Source organism: Hakea prostrata, chromosome 4, assembly GCF_041222555.1.
Source record: "Hakea prostrata isolate BN-2017 chromosome 4, UWA_Hpros_2, whole genome shotgun sequence".
Lineage (NCBI taxonomy): Eukaryota > Viridiplantae > Streptophyta > Magnoliopsida > Proteales > Proteaceae > Hakea > Hakea prostrata.
This window is the reverse complement of record NC_142603.1, coordinates 2391603-2414168: the sequence shown is the minus strand read 5'-3', so window position 1 is coordinate 2414168 and position 22566 is coordinate 2391603. Positions and strand designations below refer to the sequence as shown.

Genomic DNA, 22566 nt, shown 5'->3' with positions numbered 1-22566 from the left:
CTCCATGATGTAACCCAGGGTCTGGGCCAGTCTTCAACATCCTCTTGTAGAACCGGCAGTAACTAGGGTTTAGCCTTTGCTGTTTTGGGTCAAGCTTCACTCAATTCTTAATGGATGGCAGCTGTATATGGTCCAACATCACCTGTGGTTAGGGTTTTTTGGCTTCCAACTCCTGCGGCTGGTCTTGGGGGGGGGGGTCTAGGGTTGATTTGGGCATGATGGGAAAGGAAAATAGGATTCGGCTAAGCTGTGTTGAGGTGGGAAACTGAAGAAAAATAACTCTGTTTTAGCACAATTTTAATTACAGAATTATCCCTCAACTAGGGCTTTCAAACTAGGTTTTATTTATTTATTTATTTATTTTATTTTTAATAATAAGTAAATTCTAGGTTTTTGTGGATATTGTTAGGGTTGGGACTGGGATTGAAGGTGGAGAGGGGGGAAAGGATGGTTATCCTTTGGGGGGGGGGGGAAGGTTTGGTTAATTCTTCGTGGTCAAATATGATGTGCTCTAAGATGATATTTAGGGTCACATGGATATATAACCCATCCCTTGTGAGACATGGGATTAATTTCTTGAGATTGAAGGTTGGTCTCTAGGTGTCAGATGGGTTGAAACTTGGAGGTAATGTAGGTAATAATATAGAGGATATGATCCCCCAACTTTGGCGGGGGGTGGATGGCTTAAAAGATATTTAGGTATTTGTTTTTAGGGTCTTGGGATGTATGGAAATTCAAGAAATAATTTTATCTTGAAATCGGACAGTCTTGATGGGGTCAAACTGTGATCTAAGGTCACTAGGGTTGGGGCGATGAGGTTCTTAAGTTTGGGACAAATCTAACTGTTAGATTGGCATACATCTGCTATTGAATTTTGGGTCTCTAGAAAGGCCTGAAAATTCAAGAAAATTCAAGAAAATTCAAGAATAAAAAAGAAGTGTGTGATGGAATCATGGAAGGGGGAAGAAGAGGAACGATAGCGATGGGGTTTGGGATGCAATACTTATTTGTAGGGGAAGGGCTGTTGATCAATTGCAGAAATTTGGAACCTTCTATGGCTGCCGCAGGCTTTGGAGAAGAAAATATAATCTGAATTTGAAGGAAATTAAAACTCACAGCCATGAGAGCTTCTCCTTGGAATCCCACGGCTACATCTCTTCCTTCAAAGCAAGCTTTATTCAAAAATTCATAAACTGATTTGTTACACTTGGGGGGTGGCTCTATTTATAGCCTTGCATTGAAGGAAAATTGAACTGGACTCATAGGAAGCCACAAGAAAAACCTACTTGGGACTCAACTAAGAATTCCTGTTTGGATTAGAATTCCTTTGTACAAGTAGAGTCAACTTCTAAACTAACAAAAAGACTCATAACTAAGAGTTCCTAAATAAATACAACGTGCAAATCAACTTTAAAAAGGAATTCTACTTGGATTTGGATTCCACTTAAGACTCTTAATGGAACGAGGACTCTTTCCTAACTTGCTAACCTAGTACTCTTAGGACAAAACAAAAATAGATATAGACTCCTAAAATTAAAGGGAATTAAACTATGCCACTTTGACCTCAAGGAAAAGTGGTTAAATGACCAAAACCCGGGATGATTGTGGGCTGAATTTGGGCCTTAAATATGACGTGCCTTATGGTTGCCAATCCTGGTTACATCACTCCAGAAGACTCTTGAAATTAAATTCCAAAGTATTCAAATGGTTAACTACATCCTCGTTACACAGATGTTTGTTGGAGAGCTAAGCAGAAATCTTTGCTCCAATGTGATGTAGGTCCAGCCCCTACTGCCTAATTTTCATAAAATAAGGCTGGGGTTGGGTTACCTAGGTCATGGTCCCTCAGTTTGAAGTGAAATGGATCTCCTAATGGGCTCGTAAGTTGTAACGGGAGTATATAACTTAAGTACGAAATCACTTGTAATTAGATTGTTATTAAGTTGTGGGGACCACCTTGCCTAGGCTGCATTTGTTTGCTGGAATAAAGGTGGGGTGGGAAAATTCTTGAAAAAAACAAACTTTTTCTACTTTTCCTACTTTTCCTAAAAGTGTATATTGTTTGGTTGTTTGGGGTGGGAAAGTGAGAGACAAGCTTCCTTGAATCAAGGAAACTTGTCTGGTGAGGTGGCAACCCAACTTTCCCACCCCAAGGCTTTTTAAAACCCCACAAATTTGGTGGGATTTTGTGGAAAAGTAAAAAGGGGGACCCACCATTATCACTTTTCCAAAAAATCCTTTCCTTTCCTTTACTTTCCTTCTCCCTCACCCCACTACACATGGGGCCCACATGTTTTTTTTTCCCACCCCACCTTTGCAAACAAACACAGCCTTAGTGTTCTGAGTATCAGGAAATATTCCCAAGGCCAGGGGCATTTTTCTTCTCCCTTCTCTTTTGCACTTAAACTTTTTTTTTTCTTTTTTAGAAAAGGCAAACCTCTGTTAGAACCTGCCTTCCTACTTGCTTTTTTTTCTTTCTTTGAAAGACCCTATTCTCCATATCAAAGAGGCTGAAACCCATTGGAAATGCTTCCACTTTCTCGGCCTCTAATTTCGATTGAGGTTGCTTAGCTTTCCAATCCCCATAACCTCCATTAAACCACCTCAAACGGAAAAACTTGCCACTGAGTTTTATTTGGTTCTCAGTTTGGCATCTTCTTTTGAGAAAATCACCTACCTTACTTTCTGTCCATTCAATCCAATTTTACAGCCCCAGAAAACCCCTCCACACCCTTTGACCTTAGAGTCCTAGTTTCCTCAGCCACCTCCTATATTTTAGGAGTAATCCTACATTTGCTTCACAGAGATTCCCCACTTTGATCTCTTGGCGTGGTAAATTATGACACTTTATGAGCATGATCCTAGGTTTGAGGTTAAATATTTTGTATTCAGAGAGCATTATCTTCCCCATCCCTCAGAAGAGTACTGAAAAGGCTAATTTTTCCTTTGAATTTTTTTATGGAATGTTGTGTTTCCAAGTATTATTTTTTCTAGAATAGAAGAGATGGATCAGTTCTTTCATCTACCCATTTCAATATCTCTAGAATAAATGGATGCTAATGCAAACATGTACACAACTGGTTGTCAATAAATGATGTTAGCACAAACATATAATTCTTCATATTTTTATGTCATTTCATTTTTTCCTACTTTCTGATTTGCTTTTCAATGGCAGTGTGCGATTCATTCTCAAGATGAAGTTCGTGCAAAAGCTATCCGCCTGGTATGTGATGACATAAATGACACTCTTTCTCCATGTTGAAGGATTAAATTTGTTTTCCTTCTGCCTCGTCTTGAACGGAAAAAATTGGTTCTCAGGACTAATTTTTGTGTTGGACAGGTGGCAAATAAACTCTATCTTCTTAGCTATGTATCAGAGAACATTGAGCAGTTTGCTACTGCTGAGATTTTATCAGTAGTTGATCAGCACGCTCCTGATACAGATCCTTCAACATCTGGGTCCACGGAGCAGAGAACAGAAGCAAATGTATGGAGCTTTACTTACTTCCAACGTACTCCTTTCTTTAAATACTTAACATTATTTTATTACGATTCCAATTCCCGTGTGATCCAGATAGCCTTGTGGCTTTAACTTAAGCACTCTATTGGTTCCTCAAGATGAGACTTGTTTTTTATGGAGGGGAGTCTGCTGACTTTCATCTGAATTTCTGCTTTTTGTGTTTAATGAATCTTGTTACTGCTGCAGAGGGTGTAGAATAGGGGTTGAAAATGGCTGGGATTAAGCTTGGATTTTGGCCACATATCCAAGTAGCCTTCAACCATTTATCGTGAGGCAGTGGTGCACCGTCCACATTGATGTGATCCAATTGAAAAGAAATAGAGCTTGAGAGTATAGGTGGCTAGGGGATGTTTACGGGGCAGGGCCAAAGGAATCCCCTCATAAATAGCCATCGTTTCCCCTCCTCCCCCCCCCCCCAAAAAAAAAAAAAAAAAAAAAAAAAAAAAAAAAAGAAAGAAAGAAAGAAAGAAAGAAAAAGAAGAAAAGAGTTATGGAAGCACATCCTCATCAGTCTGTGGAGACCAGCTGTGAGGCCTCATAATACTGACTCTCTTTGTATCTCTGCTGAGTTTAAGTTCATTCTGTTTCTTTTCATTTTACTTAAATTTCTTTTGTGGAACTGATGAGCTACCTTTTGTGGTAGCTGGCATTTTGGTGGACTAGGTAGGTTTAAGTTGTTTTCTAGAGATATGGCTTTGATGTTTGCGTTGTATGGCGAGAAAGGGTGGTCCCTACTCCCTTCACCGTTTGTGGTGGTGCCTAGGTTTTCAATTTGGACCTGTGTTTCCATTTCCTCTTCTTTTCTCTCTGAAGTTCTCCCATTCCTCTGGGCAGGCACTTAGTTTTCCATGTCAATCCTGTGATAGAGTCATAAGAAACTATTAATAGTCATAGCAGGTAAAAGGCCCTCTGAACATCAAAAGAAGAAGGGGGGGGGGGGGCAAGGCAGTGTTCAGTTTCAAAATTTTGCAGAGACTAATTAATCTGTGTTAACTGAGTATGACCTGAGTGTTATAATTGTCTTTGGTATTCCATCCTACTTTCGAGTCTCTTTGTTCTTCTTCTCCCTTTTCTGCCAATCTTTACTTGCCGTTGATACTTTGCCAACAGATAGAATCTAATCATTCATATTTTTCAGTCTTCAACTATGTTGGTTTATTATTATTTTTATTAGTAGTAGTGGTGGTGGTATTATTATTTTTTGGATGAATAAATTATCATTACCAAAAACCCCTTAGTGCAAAGAAAGAATGTACAAGGGTGAAAATGGGGGCGGGGGGGAACCAGCCTTCGACCATATTGGCTTATTAAATATGGTAAACCTTTAGGCTATGTTGTTGAGCTTGATATTCAATTTATGGATTATAAAAAGAGCGAGTTCATCCTGTTTGTAGAAGTAAACATAATCTGTCTTTTATAGCCTATTTATATGTTCCTCATCCTTGTAGCCATTTTGAAGATTGACCCACTTCAACATACTTTGTGGGCAACCCAAATGGTTTTTTTTCCCCCCTTTTTCTTTCCCTCTCTCTCTCTCTCTCTCTTTCTTCCTGAGGTATGTGATGGCAGCCAGGGCCCAAGCCTGGAGCCCATCACTGATCTCATTGGAGAGGGCAATGGGTCAACCCACATGGAGGTTTCATTTAGATGGCTTAACTGTCTTCTTGTAGAAACAGTGAGGCTTGGGATTTTCAGATTAGGTTTCTGGGTGAGAGTTTGCAGCTCCATTTTGAGTGCTCTTGATAGATCTGCATTTTAAACTTCTTCCATGGCATAGCATCGTCAGCTTAGCCTGTAGACATAGCGCATCACATTGATGTGAAAAACTGTAAACTACATCATGTCCTTGTGTCATCTTTGTTTTTGTGTCTTTTCGTGTCTTCTTTGGTATTGGTTCTTATTTACTTAGTCGTCCTCTTATTTATTTTCCAGTCCTGGCTGCACAAGTATAGACTTGTGTAACCAGTGGCCCATCGAGTTCCAACATTGAGTTTAGTTATTAAATTGGGGATTCTTTGACTTATGTCATTCCAGGTGCAGCTTAATCAGCCTGGGCCAAGGTCTTTGAAGGCCTTGCTATAGCCCCTTGTCACTTTCAAATTGGCCCAGGCTCTCAGCTCAACCCCAGCTTAGAGTCGGGGTTGAAATTTGATATTTTTAGGGGGAAAGTCACAGATTCCTACCCAGTGTATATATATGTGAGGCCAGTTCTTTAAAAAATTTCTCACTTGATTTGAATAAGTCATACATTCCTACCCAGTGGCCAGTTCCCTCACATGATTTTCTTATTTTTATTTTTAAATTTCTCACTTGATTTGAATATAGGGCTTCACATGGATGATACATTTTTCAGAGCATCAACTGGTTTTGTGTGCAGATTCCTCCTCATGCTAGCAGCTTTCTCCTTAATTTTAATGTTTCAAGCTTGAAATTGGGGTCTTTTACTGCCTTGATGGTCTATTCATTTTTCTGATGTAACCCACATCCCCACTTTTTCTCTTCATATATGTGAAAAATTTTGGTATACTAATCTACCATATTAGTATATGTATGACCTTGGGTATGCTATTTCAATTGTGCACTTCACATGAACATTGTGCTATTTGATGTGGCAAGTCTTCCCTATATGCATACATATAGCTTTCAGGTAGGGGGGCTTCAACCAAGGCCTCCTCGCTCATAGGGTGGTCCTACCTAATAATGGGATCTGTGGGTCTGAGGCCGACCTATACGCAAAGAAGCTCAGCCCATGACAGGAACTTTTTGGACACAGGTCTTTTGGTCCCAAGTCGTACCACCTATAAGTTTTATTTTATTTTTTATAAAATTAATGCACTGGAGTACTGGACGACTATGTAGATAATTGGAATTTATATCTTAACTTCTTAATACAAAAATGAACATAAAGGTTAGTTGCAATTTTGTGTTTTTTTTTAATTCCGTAGATTTTAGTCTCTTGTTTGGGACTTATCGTTTTTATTTTTTATCTGCTTTATTGTTTCAGCTGGGAACTCAAGAAACATCCATTAGTGGTTCTCATAATTCAGAGCCTGGTGCTTCCGAAAATGACTCTGTGAAGGATACTCAACAAGTTGTCCAAAGTGTTCCAACAGTTTCATTGTCTCAAGCTCAACGTCGCATGTCCCTTTTTTTCGCTCTTTGTACAAAGGTGTACATCCTTTTCTTGATTGTTAGAACTTAATAGATCATGAGAATGTATGTCTTCATTTTTAAGTTCAATCTTTGTATGATGCTGATACTTAAATTCCTTCTCTGTAGAAACCGAGTCTTCTTAAACTTGTTTTTGACATTTATGGGCGAGCTCCGAAAGCTGTTAAGCAGGTTTAAATTGGTTTTATTATTTGTAATTGTGATTTAACAAATAAATGCTATTGGATGTTACTGGTAGTCTAATTGGAAATGCAGGCTGTTCATCGGCATATCCCCATCCTTCTGAGAACCCTAGGACCATCCAAATCTGAATTGCTACGTATAATTTCTGATCCGCCGCAAGGAAGTGAAAATCTTCTGATGCTGGTAACCCCCCCTCCCCTCTTTTTTTTTGGTGAATACTATTTGACATATTTCATTTCCTTAGCTCATAGTTGCTGATCAGTAGTCTTGTTTCTAAGGTTTTGCAAATATTGGCTGAAGAAGCAACACCTTCTGCTGATCTAATTGCTACTGTTAAACGCTTGTATGAAGCTAAGTTAAAGGTCCATGACTACCTTGTTGCTTCTAGAGTTTCTGTTCTGCTTATCTATAGTTACATTTCTTGCAATCTTGATTAATATGATAGCTCTTTTTTCTTTTCTTTCTCGTGTGCAGGATGCTGCTATTCTTATTCCAATGCTATCTTCTCTTTCGAAGGATGAGGTATATTTCTCATCTGTTGTTTAACTCGCTGAATTTATCCTTATGCCACTCATCTGTGTTGCTTAACAGTAAAATGTAGTTTAAAAAATTATATTACTGAGGGTGCAATCCATGGACAATGATTCTTCCAGAGGAATGTGTATATAGATAAGCAACTAATTCCCTATTGTTAGTGTCTGTAAAAAATGAAAATCGGAAGCACATGGCTGTCGCTTTGTCTATTTATTACATTGAAGATCATTTCTTTCGGACTTCAAACAAAACAGTTAATTTCCCTTTGATTTTATACAGGTTTGCATTTGATTTTATGGAGAAAGTTTGATTGTTATATTCTATGATTCTATCTATAACTTTTAATTGCCATATTCAATGGTTCTATCTATATCTTTTAATTGATATATTCTATGGTTCTATATTTAACTTTTAATCATTATCATTATTCTCACCTACGTTGAGCAACTTGTTTTAGTTGGTGGTCAGAATGATTTTCTTGATGAGTTCATTATGGAATTTTGTTTTTGCTGAGTCGTGACATTTCACGTAAGTATCTAAGTAGATTTAAGCATACTGTAGTTACCCAATGGACACCTAAACAATCATAACCAACTGTAGAACCAGACCTCCTTGTTTGCTGTGGCAGCACCTTTGTGGGTGCCCTATCACTAAGGTGCGTTGGAAGGCCCTTAAATGTGTTGGTAATCACACCTTGATATGGATACAATCAAGTGACCTTCCAGTTGGCAACCCCCTGCCAAATTGGATTGTAAAATTAACAGTTTGGACCACAATTCAGAACACCGTTTGTCCATGTTACTGTGGAGTGAAGTCTGTGAAGGTAGACTAATATCAACAATTTTTCTGCCCAGTTTGTTTCCAACCAAACATCCAATTGAAAAGGGACACATTTTCCCCATCCTTTTTACTTCACTTTTTAATTAGCCTCAACTCAACTCCCCTGTCCCCTGAGGAAACCGTCTAAAGGAATAAGAAGAAGATCTATGGAAGCCAGAATGTCCAAACTAATGGAATGGGGACTTTGTATAGGAATTGCCCTTTTAAAAGCGGTACCCTTCCATCAGCAATTTGTGTATCCCAATTCTTCGTGAAGGAGTTATGTTTGTTTTTTTCACTGATTTTATCTATATGTTAATGTTATTGAGATGTAAATTAGAAAAACTAAATAACCAATTTATGAGAGAGAATGGTTTCATATTAGAATGCAGACAACAAGAGGAAAGCCAAAAGGCCCAACTACAAACAAGAAGGGGCCCATGTGACACACTGACACTAACAAGAAGGGATTGGGATAGGACTGAAATATTCAGAGAATGTTGACCTAATCCTTGCCTGGCCAACTAATCTGCAATGCAATTAGCAAACCTCGGCTGCTAACAGAAAAACTAGCAAGAGATCTAGCATTCTTGATTAGGTAAAGGTTCCTCCAAAGCCCATTAAAGCTGCTGGATAATCAGTCTGGAATACCGCTTGGAAACTGTTAACCCAACCTTTGATCTAAGGCTTGCTCCATGCCTAGATAAGAGCCTTGAGCTCAGACATTGTAGAAATCTTACTGTAAATCGGTCTGAAAAGAAAAATAATTCCATACCTTGTGATTCATATGACAAAGCAGTCATGAAATGAAATTTTGGGAACTGAGAATTGTAACAACTATTTAATCCAATCAAATCGGGTGTGTAATTAATGGTACCATTGAATAGTGGGCTGTTTCCCCTGTATGTGTATTATTCTATGTTTGTTTTGTTAAATTATTATTTTGTTTTTAACTTTCAATTGAAATCATATGCGGCACTTATCATATGAATAATGAATTATCGAATGGCATTTGTGCTTGGTAAATGATTTACCTCATGCTTAATTTGTAACCATTGTACCTTCAGGTTTTGCCCATTTTCCCTCGGCTTGTCAATCTTCCATTGGAAAAGTTTCAAGCAGCACTTGCTCGAATATTACAGGTTGAAGCCAGCTTTTTCTTTTAAACTATGCTATGTTCTCTTTTGCACCAAGCTAAGCCCCCCCCCCCCCCCTCTCTCTCTCTCTCACACACACACGCACGTAACACAAAAAGAAAAAAGAGAACTTTTCAGTGTAAATGAGTTCGCTGATTCTTTGATACAGCCCTGTCATCCTTCATTTCTGTATATTGTTCTAGAATATATCACATGAGATAGGCAATGAGTAGAAGATCTGCAGTAATGTAAATTCTGATAACACATTGCATGCAGGGTTCGGCTCATACAGGTCCAGCTTTAACACCTGCAGAAGTGTTGGTTGCTATCCACAACATACATCCTGATAAAGATGGAATTGCACTTAAAAAGGCAGGTTATCTCTTTTAGTTTTGAGTATCACTGTAAGCATGGAAATAGGTAATGTTGATTAATTGCCAACTGCATAATACATTGAGGTGGGATGTTTCATTTTATGATTGGTGTATTAAATCTCTTCTGCACCACTATTGGTGTTCTGCCAATAATTTGATGCATCTCATGACAGTTTATGTCTCACAAAAAATATGAGACAGAATCCAATACTTGGTATAGTTTTGTATTGGTAAACAAAACAACAATAACAAGCCTTATCCCTACTAAATGGGGTCAGCTGCATGCATCCTTGCCTTCCAATTGGCTCTGGTTACAAGGCCTGAACCATGCTTATCCTTTCTCACCACTTCTCATAAGGTTATTTTATGTATGTCCCTCGCTATTCTAGTTTCTTCAATTTTGATTAAGTCACTCCTCATACAAGGGCAATCAAGGGTCTTTGTTGAACATGGCCGTGCCACTTTGGTCAACTTTCTCGTAGCTTATCATTTATTGGAGCTACTCCACCACCAGCTCTATTATGATCGTCCCTTACTTTATCCCTCCAAGCTTTGCCACTCATCCTTCTTAGCATCCTCATTTCTGCTACATCAAGTTTAAATATATGATATCCCTCAACAGCAAAATGCTTTGTGCCATACATCATAGCTGGTCAAACAATGGCCCTGTAGAATTTTCTTCTAAGCTTTAAAGAAATACGTCTATCACATAGAATCCCGGCTATCCTCCACTTTATCCATCCTATTTTAATTCTTTGGGAAACATCATCCTCTATATTATGTTCTTTATTTATGAATGATCCTGGGTACCTAAAATATTCACTTTGGGAATCTCCTCATCAAGTTTCATCACCTCATTATCCTTCCATTCACGACCAGGTTACATGCTAGATATTTCGTCTTCATTCTACTTAGTCTAAAACCTTTTGATTCTAGTTGCTCTCCATAGCTTTAACTTTGTATTAATCCCTCCATGTGTCCCATCTACCAAAACAGTATCTTCAACAAAAAGACACATCAAGGATCCTTATCTTGAATGTTTTTGGTTAAATCATCCATTATAAGTGCAAATATATATGGGTTTAAAGTTGATCCTTGATGTAATGCAATTGTAATTGATATAACCACCTTGCCCCAGGTCATTCTAACACTTGCCGCTGAACCATCATACATATCCTTAACCATGTTTTAAATTGTTCTCTAGTATTTTCTAACTTAACTCTCTAGAGACTCTATATTAGGCTTCTTCTAGTCAACAAAGACCATATAAAAATCTTTCTAATACTCTCTATACCTTTCCATAAGTCTCCTAATAAGGTAAATAGCTTTTGTTGCAAATCTTCATAGCATCAAACCAAATTGGTTCTCCATTGTAGAAGTTTCAACCCACGAGTCCAACTTTGATCCTTCAAATCTTAATTTCATTCATTAATCATGATCTGAATTTTACAAGCTAGAGACTCTTATTTATTGCTTTTAGAAAGGAACTCACACTAGGACTCAACCTTTAAAAACAAATCTAATTAGAACTCCTACTTGGACTAAGGACTCCTCTCATACAAGGACTCTATCATATCTTACTCTAGGATGATCCAAACTGAGAAATAAAATTAGATAAGGAATCCTCGTAGGAAGTGGACTGTAACTAGGGAAATCCCTTGCTACTTGGGAATCACAATCTAACTAGGATTCTTCCATCACTCAACCAAAACAATACCAAATTAGGACTCCTAACTGCACTAGGAATCTTTCATAACTTAACAACCAAGGACTCAAATAACAAAGTAAAAGTAGATTTGGACTCCTAAAATTATTCTGATTCAACTTGACTGGCTAGACTCCAAAAAGGAAGGCAAAATGACCATTTTGCCCTGGCCAGATTCGGCCTTCCTTGAGCGGCTGCAAGAAAAAAGGCTTGTCTTAGGGGTGGATGGAGTTCCACCTGGTTACATCAGGGACTGTTGTGATGGTGGACTGAAGGTGAAGAATATGGAAAATCTTTCCTATTGATAGGAATGAGTTTCAATTGCTACCAATGGGGGAAATAGGTTTGAGTGGATGTAGGCTTGTAGCAGCAGCAAACTGGAAGTAAATCAAAATAATAAAGGTGGAAGAAGGAGATGATGATTGATGAAGGAGTCATGGATGCTACTCACCAGGCCATATGTTTGGTAGCTAGTATATTACCCACCTAGTACCCTCTTGAATGTGACTTACTGAGACTGCTGGATATTACCCACCGACAGAGAATAGAAACAATAGCAGCTCTTGCAATCTACTAATTTACTAATCAAATCCTTGTCTACTTCTTCCTTCGGTGGGAGTATAAATAAACATGGTAAAAAATCTCAGTCAGCTAGAAAACCGAGATCTCATCCTAGATATGGTAATGTTTTTGGCTGAACTCAAGAGCCATCTTGTGGGTTTTTAAGGGTCAGGTTGGAACTTGGTATTTAGCCTATTTTAACACAATGGTGGCCTTAGATTTGTGAGAAAATAAGCCTATGTTATGAGTCCAACTCGATCCTAGTCTGAAACGAAAATGCTATAAGAATGAACATGCAATTTTATAAAACATGAAATATAGAACCATTAATTGATATGAACAAAACCAAGTGATAAGATACATCAAATAACTTAAATTGTTCAGAATTCCATCCATATCAGTAGCTCATTACTTAGTGGAACAAGCATCATGACTTCTTAAAAACAAGGTGAAATAAAATCAATCAAGACCCAAGGGTAACTAAAGACTAATTCTAGAATATAGTATTTGGGAAAAAAAACAAATTTTTTGAAAAAAAATCACCTTGCTTGAAGAACACCTTCAAATGGCCTTGATTGATATTGTTTTGTTGTTGTAGATGAGCTAAAGAATCCTTAGAAGTGCTGCAGGCAAAAATCTGGCAAAGTTCTGGCCAAAAACCGGGCAACGATGGAGGTAGGAAGTTGCTATAGAGAAAGGAGATCGAGAGCACTGAGATCAAGTTGAGACGAGATAGGAATCTTGTCTTAACTCAACCGAGATTGGGTAAAAAGGCTTAAACTCAACCGGCACCCCGGGTTGAACCGTGAGCTCGACTTGACCGATATATCGGTCAAGTTGGGGTAATTACTGAGTCTCACACCCCTTCTCATCTTGACCTGAAATCCTAGGTCTTGCAAGTTCTTGTACTATGTAATTAAATGGGCTAGTGGCTTGTTGACTTAGAAATGAAATAGGAAAAACATTCAATGACAGCATGCCATGTGTGTAGCATTGACACACACACACACACACGCACAAAACACTGTAGGAGGAGTTAGAAACCTAACCATCTCCTAGAACAATTCTAACTTAAGCTGTCGTCGACTTAACGGAAAATAGAAACTAATTAAATAAGCTGTTTTCGAACTTAACATAGTACTCATATTTAGGTCCATTGGGTTGGCTGATTATCATTGAGACCCATCCAAGGAAGGTCCAACCCTCATACACCTATCAATTGTAGGTTGTTTTCTAAGAAGAAGGGTCTTCTTTGGTGTTAGATCTGCATTAATACTCAATTCGTAAGATTCTTGAGTGTATATTCACTTGAAGCAGACGTAAATCATTCCTGAATTCATTAGGGAACATAAACTGAGTAGGATAAGGAGTCTTAATTAAAATAATGAATTAAGTCCCATATTCTGACCTCCGGTGGGCCGTGGCCCATTATAATAAATATCCATGGAACCAAAAGGCCTAACACATAAAATCCAACCCAAGGCTCATTTCGACTACAATAAGTCCAGTTCTGTATTTTATCATAATCCCCCCACTCTTCCCCAAGGGAAAAAATATTTTGCTGATTGCATGTCAAGGTTGCACAATAAACTTATTACCTTCCTTTAAGTTTGTGCCTACATTCTGCAGAGAATTGGAATAGCATTTTTCACTTGTGTTGTGTTGGCCATTCACCAAATTCTGTCTGGGCACCATAGCTGGCAGAGCAATAAGATTACCCTTTTCTTCTGATTTTTCTGTACCTTGTTTTGATCCTTTTGAAGTAACCGACAACTTTGGAAGGGAGAATGCTAATTATTTCAGATGACCCCATAAGTACTTTGTTGGACACATTTGATGAAATTTCAATTGAAAACAAAGGATCTTACAAGTGGTTCCTAAGAGGGGATAAAATGCTGAAATGCCAACTAAACCATACTGTTTCGTAGGAAGTATTCCTTCGGCTATTACCTGGACATGCAAAGGGTATACCTTGGTGCAGGATCAACTGTGGCATTTCTTCCTGTCATACATGATGTTGGGAAATGAATAAGGTTCATATTTGAAATGTCCAGATAAGTTGGAATATAAGACTATAAGCCTTTACAATTGTTCGTGCGAGTCTCAGCTGCAGCTTAGCATCGACACTGCACTGAGAGTCAATCTGACTGCATGGTCTGTTAGGTTTTCTATCAACACCTATTTTAGGGCTGTTTGGTAGGTATCTTAAATTTCAACAGTTCTTCCAATTTGCTGGATTAGTTTGTTATACCAAAGCCATACCACAAATTTCAGTGGTTCATTCAGATTGTTTCTTATACTAATGGCACCCATTTAATGTTCCCTTTGTATGGTTCCAGATTACAGATGCATGCTCAGCTTGTTTTGAGCAACGTACAGTTTTTACACAGCAAGTCTTGGCAAAGGCCTTAAACATGTTGGTACGTGAATATCATTCAGATGCAAGTTTAAATCAGTGTGCATTCATAATTGCTAGCTCGCTCTCTTTAACCATTTCAAGTTACAGGTTGATCAAACTCCTCTGCCCCTACTATTCATGAGAACTGTAATTCAAGCCATTGATGCCTTTCCTGCTCTGGTAATTTCAGTTTTCAATCAGTTTTTTTTTTTGGTTTCAATGTCAGATGCCTCTGCCGGCTATTTATTGCGTTCCTGCTTTTGGGTGTCTGTCATTTAAAGTTGTTTGTGTATAGGTTATCTTCATAAGTTGCCGTTGTCAATGTAGAATGAACTTTCTTCTTAAATCAACTTACTGGAGGAAGATTTGAGATTGATAGCTTAATGTCATATTTACATATTCGAGAAACTGGGAAGCTGTTTTTAATTTTAGTCCTAGCTTTGTCAGTGACACTTGACAGGGATTCCGCGTCCCATGATTCATGCTATCTAGTTTACAAAGATAGTGTGGGAAACTTTTGAAGATTCTTGGAGAATAAGAAAGGAAATTTAGAAAAGTCATTAATGAGGGGCTAATGGGCCATTGGTTTTTCAAACAACTGCGGGTTTTACTGTAATGTCTTCGTGTGAGTTGCGACTCTGGCATTACCTATTCTGTAGTCTATTTATTATGCAATGGAGCCTGTTTGAATCCTATATATGTTGTTCCTGTCCCAGTACCATGTACCTTTATGAGGATGTTCTTCGGATTCCAAGAGTATTTTGATCTGATATGCCTGATATTAATTCATGAAACCAATAGTCCGTGAACATGGGTCATTAGGGAGATGTTAAATAACTATGTAGCTGAATGTTAACTTCACTAGTGTAACAAAAAGAAAGAAAACCAATGTAGCAGTTTAGTTAGTCATTGGTTAGAGATTATAAGTGAGGAAGCATTTTAAGGTGGTAAAGTTGAATTTGGTGGTTTTCTGAGAGACAGAAAGGAAAGTTGTATGGGATTTCTCCCAGCTGTTGGAAAAAGAGGTTAATAGAACTTTCGGTTGTAATTCTTAAACCCTAAATTTGAAATAAGGCCAGTAGAACGCATAAGAAATTATATAAACTCAGTGCCTCGCAAATTTCACTTTGGTGATGCAGCTTCAAATAACAAACTAATAGAATGAACAATGGATGAGGAACAAGGGCAAAATGGGATGGAGAAGATGAAGAGAGGAAGACAAAATATGTAGGAAGAAAGAGAATTGTGGGCATGGGTGAGCAAACAGATGCAGCACAGCAAGAAGTTTGTTCATGCTACTGTAATGTGAACAGTAACCTGGGAGATATTTCTTCATATTTGATGGGCCCCAAGTCTAGCTTGCAAGGAGATAAAATAGGAGATGCTGTTCCACGTGGGAGTTTTAGAGATAATGTTGGATTTTGTTATTTATTTATTGAGATGATAATGCAAGTAAAATTTTAGTTTGCTTATGTTACATATGAACAATTAATTTTTTTTTTTTGGTTGGATAATTTTAGTTAATTTTAATTGTTAAGAGTCCTAGTTTTATTGAAATATGTTTCTTCTATTATTAAAATTCTTGTATTCAGCTTTAAAAAAAGAAGAATGAAGATTGAATTATTAAGTTTTGTATATCCGTTTGTACACCCCCCCCCCCTTCCCCAACCCCTCTTCTCCTTTTTTCATCTCCTTATGATTCTCCTTCTCCCTCTTCCCCTACTAGTAGTCTGATTCTTCTCAAGTTTCCCATACTTCCCTCTATCTTCTTTATCTTTCTTCTTTATTCTGTCTGCCATTATTTGGCATAAGAGCACAAATCTGGGTAAATCTCTTCCCTACTTTTGTTGAGATCTTTCTCTCTTATACCCCTTCTTTTTTTTTCCCCTTATTTCTTTTACAGTGATTGTGCCAAACAATGCTGCAGCAACCCATCAACTCTTGTCTTTGTGGTGTCGATCAAGTGAGGCCGAATTTTTTTTTTAATGAAACTTCAGGATGAGTTTTTTTAAGAGAGGAGAAATTGATGCAGCAAAACCAGAATTTCTTGTTCATGCTACTGTAATGTGAATGGCAACCTAGGAGATAATTTTTCATATTTGGTGGACCCAAAGTCCAGCTTGCAAGGAGATAGGTGATGTTCTATATAGGAGTTTTAGAGATAATGTAGGATTTTGTTGTTTATTTAGTGGGATAATTATGCAATTAGAAATTTAGTTTGGTTGGGTTACCTAGGAGCAAGTTTAGTTAATTTAAAGTGTTAAAAGTCCTAGTTTTTTTGAAATATGTTTCTTTTATCTGGAGATTTGAATTATTAAGTTTTGTATGTGCATTTGCACACTTTCCCCTCCCCTCGTCTCTGTCTCATCTTCTTATGGTTCTTGTTCTCCCTCTTCCCCTACCACCAGCCTCTTCTCCTCCAGTTTCTCCTTCTTCCTTCTTCTTTATTCTGTTCCGGATCAGAAACATTCTTGCCTATATTTATTACTCATAATATTGCATAAATTACATCTACCTCCACCTGCCTAGGGAGTTCAAAAGTAATATAATAAAAACATAGATTACAACTTAAGCTGAGACAGACATAAGATAAAGTACCCATTTTACATGAGCAGACTCTTAACAACAATTCATCATGAATTGAGCTTCTTCTTAGTAGTAGTCATTCATTTCATATGTAAGTTCGTGATCTCTCACAGTTCTCTTAACTGATTCATTCTTTTAATGCCTTATTTATTATATTAGACACAAATGGTATATGACTATACATAGGTACGTGTATAGTGCAGTCGCCTGCGAATCTGTCTGGGTGGGGCTTCACAGAACCCTGGTCCTCAACCCCAGCCCGAAACTGTTCTTAACCCCAACTGTGTAAAATTGCTGTGGACTTCATCAGATTCAGGTTGGCATGGCCCCATGGCCCATGTTACTCCCTTATAAGTCACGTTGTTGGTAGAATTGTCAATTGATGTTGGTATTGCTCGGAAACAGGTACACAAAAGACTTGTGAAAAGATGTTGAGAACTGGAGAGCAACTTAGGGACAAGGTTGTCACTCACTCCCATCAGGTGTACATTCTGTTGGTAGAGCATAAAGCAGTAGTATTTCCAACTTAAGTTGTTAAGAGTTCAAACATGGTGGGCATCAGATGTCCAAACTTGCAGGAGCTCAACTTGAAATGTATGTCAGATGGCAATGGGTGGAGCCTACCTGTTAGTTTGCTGGAATGTTCAACTTTCTTTTTCTTTCATCCTGCCTTGTGGAGCTTGAGGGTTTAGGGGTCCAGTAGCTTGGTTGAAGATGTATCCAGTTATTTTTCTTAAGCTGTCAATAAACTGCAACTCTATATTGATAAAAATAAGTAACTCACTATCTATACTGGATGATTAATGGACCATTGTTGATCAAAGATAGTTTAACATGCTTTAACTTATTTTTCAGGTTGATTTTGTCATGGAGATACTCTCCAAACTTGTGAACAAACAGGTACGCTTGCATGATAGGTTTTGGGGCAATTCAGCTACATCTTGTTTATGCTTATCTGCAGGTTTGTGATATCAGCACTACTTTTCTAATGGTTAATTGTTGGTATCTTTGATGAATATTTTATCACAGATATGGAAGATGCCAAAGTTGTGGGTAGGGTTCTTGAAATGCGTATCTCAGACACAACCTCATTCTTTCCCTGTACTATTGCAGGTTTGTATGGTCAATGCTGTAAATACTTAAGCATCTAATGGCCATTATTAGATTTTATATTTTATTGATGGCTTGTGTGGTTCATCTCTTGCAGTTGCCCCCTCCACAACTTGAGAGTGCACTAAACAAACACGCAAACCTTAGAGGTCCACTTGCTGCTCATGCCAACCAACCTAGTATAAGATCATCATTACCAAGGTATCATTCTTTTGTATCCATCTGACACCTCATGATGACAAATTCCAATCTGACCTATGTAGTTTTGTTGGTCTCTGCAGCAGTATCTGTCCACTTGATATCCTACGGTATACTAGTCAAACGTAAAATCTGATACCAAATTTTACTCTGAAAAATCTTATTTTTTCTTTAAAGTCTATTTAAAATAAAGAAAAATGAATCTTGAATCCCTTTGTAGTATCTGGTTCTCAAATTAGTATTATGCTTAAACACAACTGTGATGTACACATAGAAATGGTTCCTTCAGTTGTTTAGCCACCTTCCAAATGGCAATCGTGACTCGTGGTTTAGATTTCATTAGAATCTTAACATGTTTTCGGGTAAAGCTCATAAGAAGGCTTATCTGGAAGCACCACTTCAGTCCAGTCTATTTGTTGAAGAATCCTGAATCCATATTGTTTCTGATATTGGTACAATGCATGCATGGGGGGTACACTTGCAAGTAACAGAACTGATTCATTCAGTCTCTGGGTTACCATGGAACTGCATTCATGATTTTAGACTGGTTTGGACAGTAAGATGAACTAGAGCTTACGTTTAGGTGGTCCCGAACTCATAGGATTTGTATCCAGAGGGTGGTAAATTGTTACCTTCTTATACTGCTTCCAGAATCTGTTCCATCAGTTCACCATGTCACAAATTGAGTTGTCCATGTGAATTTTCATTGAGAAAAGGAGTTCTCCAGTAATGATTTAAAAAGTTACTTGGTGTTAATTTAGTTTCTCTATTGTATGCTGTTATTTCTTATTGATTCGTCCCAGTTTGTTTGAGTCCAATATTAGTCGATAGTTTGTATATGATATTCTTGTTAATTCTGATAGTGGAGTTGAGTTCTTACAATGAGATACTAGTTCTCATGTTGAAAGCTGTCATGCCTATTCTTTTTTCTTTTTCTTTTTTTTAATAATTGGCATTAGAAGATTGATGTTCTAATTACACTAGGACGAATCAGAGATAAAGTCTTTGTTGTTATCCATAATGTACCTTATACCCTACAAAGGTCTTCTATGCCATCTTTTATATCAATATCAGATCTCGACTTACAACCCCAAATCTTCTTTCTTTTTTTCTTTTTCTGGGGGGGGGGGGTGGTTTGAGTGGACTTCAAACTTATCAGTCTCTAGCTTGTTACAGAAACTGATCTCTTGAATGATTTAACACATGTAAGCGAGTGGACTGGCCAGAATTACCAAACATTTTTTACTTGTGGTAAATTTCAGCCCGGTAGCCTTCTATCTTATGGCCCAGTAGAGAGGCCCCCATTTCAAGACTTCTATGGTCAAAAGAGTATTCTGGTTCTTGCATTCATGGAGCAGCAGAGCATTATGGCTTCAGCCATTCAGTTGGCCTGAAAATGTTAGCTGCACATTGTCACGTAGTTGATCTGATAGGGTCTATGATCGAATGCTCCTTATCAGGCACGTTGGTAATCCATATGGTGGAAAACCACTGTCAAAAAAAAAAAAAATTAAAATAGAACTGCACATATACACAGTGCCTTGGTACCCCCCACTCCCGAACAAACCAAACCGCCATAAAAAGGGAAATCCTGAAAAAAGAGTTGGAAGGGAAAATCAGGATTTATGAGACAATCTTTGAGGAGGATTGAATCAACTTGATTAACTTGTTCTGACCGAAAATCAAATCAGAAAAAAAAGCGTCGGGGAATGGGAACAAAACTACGCTTTGGTTTTCAGGAAATAACTGATAATATTGTACATTTGTACTACTACTCTGTGGACAGGTGTAGTATTTTTGTCAATTGGTACATTAATTTGCTAATTCAATTGCATCGAAACAGGTCAACGTTGATGGTTTTGGGTCTTGCTAATGAACCACATATACAAAGATCTTATCTCCCGCCATTGCATGCTTCAGACACGAGTTCATCGGTTCATGGTGCTACACTGACGTGATACCTGAAGTCAACGACTTGAGAATAGGGCAAGCAGTACTTTATGGGACATTATGGGTCTGAGAAGGAATGGTTAGCCTCATTTACCCGGTTACGGTTGCCAGAAGTGCAAACGGCTGTTGAATTTATGATCCACAAAATAGCTGAATTCCCAGCAGTGGCAGCTAAGAAACGTCTCGCGCTAGAAGGGTTTATGCTGATGATTTCAGATGGTATTCTTGGCCAATGGGTTTGCTCAACCAGGCTCCCGTTTGGGAATGTACAATAGTTGTATTCTGGTTTTCAACCCCCCCCTTTTCTTTTCGTCTGTTATTTTGTTGTGTTATTCCTAGTTTTTTGTTTTTTATTTTATCTAATTTTGCATCTGCTGCTCAAGCATAAAAGCATCGATTGGTTGAGTCTGTAATTTGGGGAAATTTTTACATAATTTATTAGGCAAGGGAAAGGTTCATGCGGTTGCTTCAAACTCTTCCATCTTCTGATTGCTAGGTCGCATGTTCAGGAAAAGAAGATTTCTATGTTCTCAGTTAGGGTTGTGTTTGGTTGACAGATGGATAAAAGAGAAAAAAAGCCTTTAGAAACACGATGTCAATATAGTAAACTGGACTTGGAATTCCATTCCTTCAGTGCTTTTTTTTTTTGTTGCTAGGTTTCATCTGGCAAAACGGTGAAAATTGAAACATCTGGGTATAGTAGAAGCATATGACAGAGTGACAACGCGCGTACGCTTGATGGTTAATCTTATCGTTTAGTTTTCTACCTGACGAAGCAAGCATGGGGTCGGAGGGATCAGCGAGAACAACACCCCCATCCACTTTTTTTTCCAAAAGTTGATCACCTTCTCCCCTATTCACAGGAACGAGGACCCACAAACGCAAAATCTTTGATGAGAGTAATAGTTGCGACCATTGAAGCTGATCCCAACCTTACATTCAGAAGACATCAAATCCAAATCACCAGAGGTCTCTCCTTGAGGTCCTCATGTGATAAAGTTGACAACTCAAGAGGGTTTTAGTGGAATAAAATTTAATTTATGTACTACAGTGAGGTTTCTTGATTTTTTTTAACAAGGCCCGCCTGTGCAGCCAACTGCCACGCATACTCCACTCATGAAACGATTCATTTGGATGTGTGTCGCCTGTTGGCATGATCAACTTTACAAGGAGATTGAAGGCAGGCTGATTCCTGCAAAAGAATACAACCAAGTGAATTTTAGCCAATAGAAATCACTCCTATCTACTTCGCGGTGGGAGATTTCCAGTGCCTTTACATACCGGAGTTGCTGATGGTTAGCAGTGAACTTCGTCCCAATCATCAGCGGAGCAATGAGTCAGTGATGCGCTCTGTAGTGACAAAATGCCAAAAAAATGTCTTCTTAATCACGAAGAAAGGAACTGCATAAGCAAGGCCCTCAGTCTGCAAAGAAAGCCAATGAAAGATTAGAATGTTTTAACGGAAAGCAACCCATGACAGTGTTTCGATTAGGATACCTGATTTGTATGATAAATTCTTCACATTTCTGGTCAACTTAGATTCTCTCTGTTATGATCTTGAGAAATATCTGGTTATTTCAATTTTGGAAGGACCATGTGCTTAAGATGAGCGTATAAGTGTTATTTAACAGTTGTATCCCAATATGTGCTTAAGATGAGCGTACATCATAGCAGGGATTCAGAATTCTCTTTTCAGCTGTACTTTCTTATTCGAAAGCAGCGTGGAATTTATGTTAGGAGTTGAGCCTTCTACGTCTAGTCTCATGTGAACTCAAGTGTCTTGTGAGTTGTGAGTTAGCAAGCATTTTTCCAGGAAAAGACATTTTGGAAAAGTGTGTAGTTGAGTTCTCCCGAAAAAAATAGGTAGAGGTTTTTGGGAGATAAAAAAAAAACTAGCTTGTTGGAAAGGACAAAGTAAGAGTCGTCAATTTCTCTTACTATCATTCAGTTCATGAAAATTCACATAGAATTTTTGCGTGCCATCGTTGATCATCTCCACCTTGTAATCGCTCATCATCTTGAGATAAAGAAAATAAAGCAACAAATAATCTGAAAAACAGAACAATTTGAAACAACAAAGAAAAAAGGGCAAACGAATCGAAGAACTTACAGCTTCATCAGGTCCATTTCTCGACGTTTACTTGGAGAAGACGTGATTTTACTTCTGTAATGAGAAACATTTTGCGGTTTTAGAATTCAATGAGAGATGAACTTAGCCGAACATACGAGTTCTTCACGACAGAAAAGCTAAACAGTAGGCTCTAGACGTAATCTCCAACATTTCACCCATTCATTTTCATTTCTTAATCTTCAACTAGGAT

At 38.0% G+C, this 22566-nt stretch overlaps 1 protein-coding gene across 1 annotated transcript in view; it reads left to right on the top strand.

The window, feature by feature from the left end:
* The window catches only part of LOC149017052 (symplekin), a 46262-nt gene extending 25384 nt beyond the window's left edge, over positions 1 to 20878 (top strand). Inside the window, exons 13-27 of the mRNA XM_089151353.1 lie at positions 3176 to 3223; positions 3341 to 3487; positions 6525 to 6689; positions 6800 to 6862; positions 6947 to 7057; positions 7153 to 7236; positions 7349 to 7396; positions 9295 to 9369; positions 9640 to 9735; positions 14343 to 14423; positions 14510 to 14581; positions 17843 to 17887; positions 18017 to 18100; positions 18195 to 18298; positions 20139 to 20878. Of these exons, the coding sequence (XP_089007479.1) occupies positions 3176 to 3223; positions 3341 to 3487; positions 6525 to 6689; positions 6800 to 6862; positions 6947 to 7057; positions 7153 to 7236; positions 7349 to 7396; positions 9295 to 9369; positions 9640 to 9735; positions 14343 to 14423; positions 14510 to 14581; positions 17843 to 17887; positions 18017 to 18100; positions 18195 to 18298; positions 20139 to 20253 (1338 nt within the window). The 3' untranslated portion in view covers positions 20254 to 20878. The remainder of the gene's footprint in view (positions 1 to 3175; positions 3224 to 3340; positions 3488 to 6524; positions 6690 to 6799; positions 6863 to 6946; positions 7058 to 7152; positions 7237 to 7348; positions 7397 to 9294; positions 9370 to 9639; positions 9736 to 14342; positions 14424 to 14509; positions 14582 to 17842; positions 17888 to 18016; positions 18101 to 18194; positions 18299 to 20138) is intronic.
* The last annotated feature ends 1688 nt before the right edge of the window (positions 20879 to 22566 follow it).